General features: G+C 37.6%; 1 protein-coding gene across 1 annotated transcript in view; it reads right to left on the bottom strand.

The window, feature by feature from the left end:
• Positions 1–1,020: 1,020 nt before the first annotated feature.
• Positions 1,021–3,926, bottom strand: part of LOC139413897 (protein SSUH2 homolog) — a 15,422-nt gene continuing 12,516 nt past the window's right edge. The window contains exons 9-12 of the mRNA XM_071161741.1: positions 3,884–3,926; positions 2,793–2,898; positions 2,265–2,372; positions 1,021–1,762 (exon numbers count right to left, since the gene is read on the bottom strand). The exon at positions 3,884–3,926 is cut by the window's right edge and continues 50 nt beyond it. Of these exons, the coding sequence (XP_071017842.1) occupies positions 1,622–1,762; positions 2,265–2,372; positions 2,793–2,898; positions 3,884–3,926 (398 nt within the window). The 3' untranslated portion in view covers positions 1,021–1,621. The remainder of the gene's footprint in view (positions 1,763–2,264; positions 2,373–2,792; positions 2,899–3,883) is intronic.

The raw sequence follows: 3,926 nt of genomic DNA, 5'->3' as shown, positions 1-3,926 counted from the left end.
AGCCCTTTGGCCGGTAAACATCTTTACCATGGAGGCTCGTTTGTACAGTTGGGTCAAGACTACTCAATCTGTAAGGAAAGTGCGGTTGACATTTAAAGGCAATGTTTGCTGTGCAACATTTGTTACATAGACCTTTAGACAGCATTGACTGTACACGCTGAATATGTCGGCTCAATCGGAAACCCCTCGACATTTAAACCCGCACTACAACGCAGATCTTCTGCACTACGGAATGAAATCGAGCCCTTAAGGACGTTTCATGAAAACAACTCTGATATAACGATATTAAAATATCAATACTAATATATTGATCGAATAGTAAATAACATTCTAGAATGGAATACTTAATATAACATTAAAATAGCTTTTCTAGTCATCAGAACATGATTATGACAAGCTTTCTCAACACTCTTATCCTAACGATCATGCAATTAACTCAATGGCCAGATTGACTAAAGCTTTGGCACAACAACACACAGCTGAGTTTACAATTTATCTTTTGAAAATGTGAATGCAACCACAGGATGTAGTTTGGCCAACGAATAAGGAGAGAGCGATTACATACTCATCATTAGAGTAGTGGAATGGCATACTGGAGGTTACGTTCAGCTTCTGAAATCAGCAATCAATTCATTCATCAAAAATACAGTACATACATTAAGCAGCATTACAGTTTTTTTGTTCAATCGCTAACAAGCGTCGGTCAATACTGATGCCACTTTTTCAAAACTCTTCACACAGTCTGCATTACCAACATGCGTCTTGGCCAAACAGTTCATCTCACCTCCAAAACTCCCTCAAACCAACAAAACACTTCATACATGTCTCAAAATAAGCTTGTTGGACCATAACACTGGCAACAATTCTCACTCAGAAAAGCATAACATTGTCACTCATAACACACTGACCTAAAAAACACTAACAACAGGGAGCATTACATAAATGGTTAACTTTTCTCTTTGAAGTTTGAATGATTTTATTTATTTATTTCATTATAGAATAATAATATCACCTTTTCACTTTATTGACTGTACTAAAGTCTATGTAACAAGAATGAATCAGACATGCAGCAATTTGCTTCAATAGCCTTTAGTTTTTCTATATCTTTGCATAAAGTCATTTACTTGTGAAAAATTGAAAGTTGAAACAAAAAACTAATTCATGAAATTCCAGGGCTGCAATAATTATTATAAAAATAAAAAACAACATCAGATAACACTTAGCCCTAAACTCCTGGGGAAGGTAAAAGGCCCTAAAGAACTACCTACAATACCTACCTAACTAACTAGCTAACTAACTAGCTAACTGATAAACTCAACCTTTTTCATACAGAGCTGAACTAAGCCGAGTCAAGGCCAGCTGTATTGGGCTGGCCTGGTGACGCATTCACCAAAAGAGGTATGGTTAAGTGGCTGGCTGGCTGGCTGGCTGGCTGGCTGGCTGACTGGCTGGCTGGCTGGCTGACTGGCTGACTGGCTGACTGGCTGACTGGCTGGCTGACTGGCTGGCTGGCTGGCTGGCTGGCTGGCTGGCTGACTGGCTGACTGGCTGACTGGCTGGCTGGCTGGCTGACTGGCTGGCTGGCTGGCTGACTGGCTGGCTGGCTGGCTGACATGACTGGTTACATGATGGAGCAGCAGCAGGTGGCAGGGTAGTCAGGAGCTTTGACCTGGTGTTCGTTCCCATAGATATAGTAAACATGGATGCCTCCCTTCCACTTGTAGGTCACCTTGGTGATGGGAATCAACTCGATGGTTTGTTGCTGAAACAACAACAGAAGAGTGAGACCATTTAACTTATTAGTTGATTGACAGGTGATCATCAATAAGCAGTACGGAGCTCAAAGGGGCGGTTTCCTGGTTTCCTGTGCACAGATAAGCCTAATCCGGGACTAAAATGCATTTTAAATGGAGATAAATGCATTTTAAATGGAGATTCTCCATCGAGTTTACTTTTCTTAATCAGTGTCCGGAAAACCACCCCCAAAAGGGTTTAAAGTTGAGAAACATGGCTAACAGATGTTGTCATATCCTGTGTACAAATATTATAACTTCTGCTTGTAAAGTTGCCTGTACTGTACCTGTCACTGTAACACAGTGGTTCTCAAACCTCTCCTCGGTTGTAGTCCTGAACTAACTCACTTGATTCAACTAGTCAAGGGCTTGATAAATAGTTTACAACTTGAATTAGGTGCGCTACTTTTGGAATAGTTCATATAGGAACGGCTGCGAGTTTGAGAACCGCTGGTATAACAAATATTGTACCTGTTGAAGGATGCGGGAGTTCTGGGAGTATTTCGCCTGGTGTTCTCTAACCAAACGGTCTGAAGCCTGGGATAAAGACGGATCTGGGAAGCCATACACTGGATACAGCTGATGAACAGAGGAATGTGATGATGTCACACACAACATTTCAGTAATACCTCAGAAACGATAAAACTATTTTTTTTAACCGAATAGAAAGAAAATACAAAAATGTCACGTGTTACTTATAGTTTACAATGGGAACCTAACAAGGGCAAACGTTTTGCACTGTAGTAAAACATTTTGGAACGAAAAGTGTTTACTCTAAACGCTCTGACACAGGACGTAAAAGCTGTTGAGTTCTGTTTTGTTCGTAAACAGAAGTTGTAGTTAAGCAGCGGAGCAGAGAGACATGTCAAGGTTGTTAAATGGTTTACAGGAGGGACTGACCTTGTAAAGCAGGGTCAAAACATGTCCGATAAGAAATAAGCCTTTTTGCTACGGTGATCACTAATGAATACACCCCAGTCTGTTTTGTTCCTTCCTTACCATGTACTGGGCGTTTTTGAAGAGTGTCTTTCCAGTCACATCGCTCAGATCGTCAACCTCCAGCCCACTGTTCTGCTCCACAACATAGTCTTCAACATTATTCTTCCTGAAATAACAACAAAGTCCGCAACATTATCCTTCCTGAAATAACAACAAAGTCCGCAACATTATCCTTCCTGAAATAATAACATAGTCCTCAACATTATCCTTCCTGAAATAATAACATAGTCCTCAACATTATCCTTCCTGAAATAATAACAGTCCTCAACATTATCCTTCCTGAAATAATAACATAGTCCTCAACATTATCCTTCCTGAAATAATATCATAGTCCGCAACATTATCCTTCCTGAAATAATAACAGCCCTTAACATTATCCTTCCTGAAATAATAATAGTCCTCAACATTATCCTTCCTGAAATAATAACAGTCCTCAACATTATCCTTCCTGAAATAACAAAAATGGTTGTACATCATTTGTATACCAAATTTTATGACCATTTCTGGTTTCCGAACCATCATCTCTTAATAAGAAGATATGATTTACAGAAACGTGTTCCTCATAACAACTCACCATTCGACTTAAATAAAAAAGTAAAAAACATGAATTGTGAACACATTAGGAAATGTGCATATTGCGTTGCAGTTACAATACAATCAACTTTGCATATTCAATCATTTCTGTCTCTAAATGTAATGTCTTTGAATATAACTGTACAAAAAATATCTTAAGTGTAAATGTTTACTATAAATCTCTTAATAAGTGTAAATGTTTACTATAAATCTCTTAATAAGTGTAAATGTTTACTATAAATCTCTTGATAAGTAAACAAATGTTCCCATTTTTTGTATTATTTTACAAAAAAATATATTAAGTGTACCATTAAAAAAATATATCTTCATAAGTTTAACATTTTACTAAAAATCTCTTCATAAGTCTTCAATTTTATAAAAAATATCTTATTAAGTTTCCAATGTTATTAACATATGTCAAAGTTGACAATTTCATAAAAACATTTCTTAAATGTACACTTTTATTATAAATCTCTTAATGAGTTTATAATTGTATTTTTAAAATCCCAAGGACTCACCACTCGACTTTAAGGTTGATGTAGGTCAACAGTTCCTGCTTGC

This window comes from Oncorhynchus clarkii, chromosome 7 (genome assembly GCF_045791955.1).
Source record: "Oncorhynchus clarkii lewisi isolate Uvic-CL-2024 chromosome 7, UVic_Ocla_1.0, whole genome shotgun sequence".
Taxonomy (NCBI): domain Eukaryota; kingdom Metazoa; phylum Chordata; class Actinopteri; order Salmoniformes; family Salmonidae; genus Oncorhynchus; species Oncorhynchus clarkii.
This window is presented reverse-complemented; position numbering and strand designations above follow the sequence as displayed.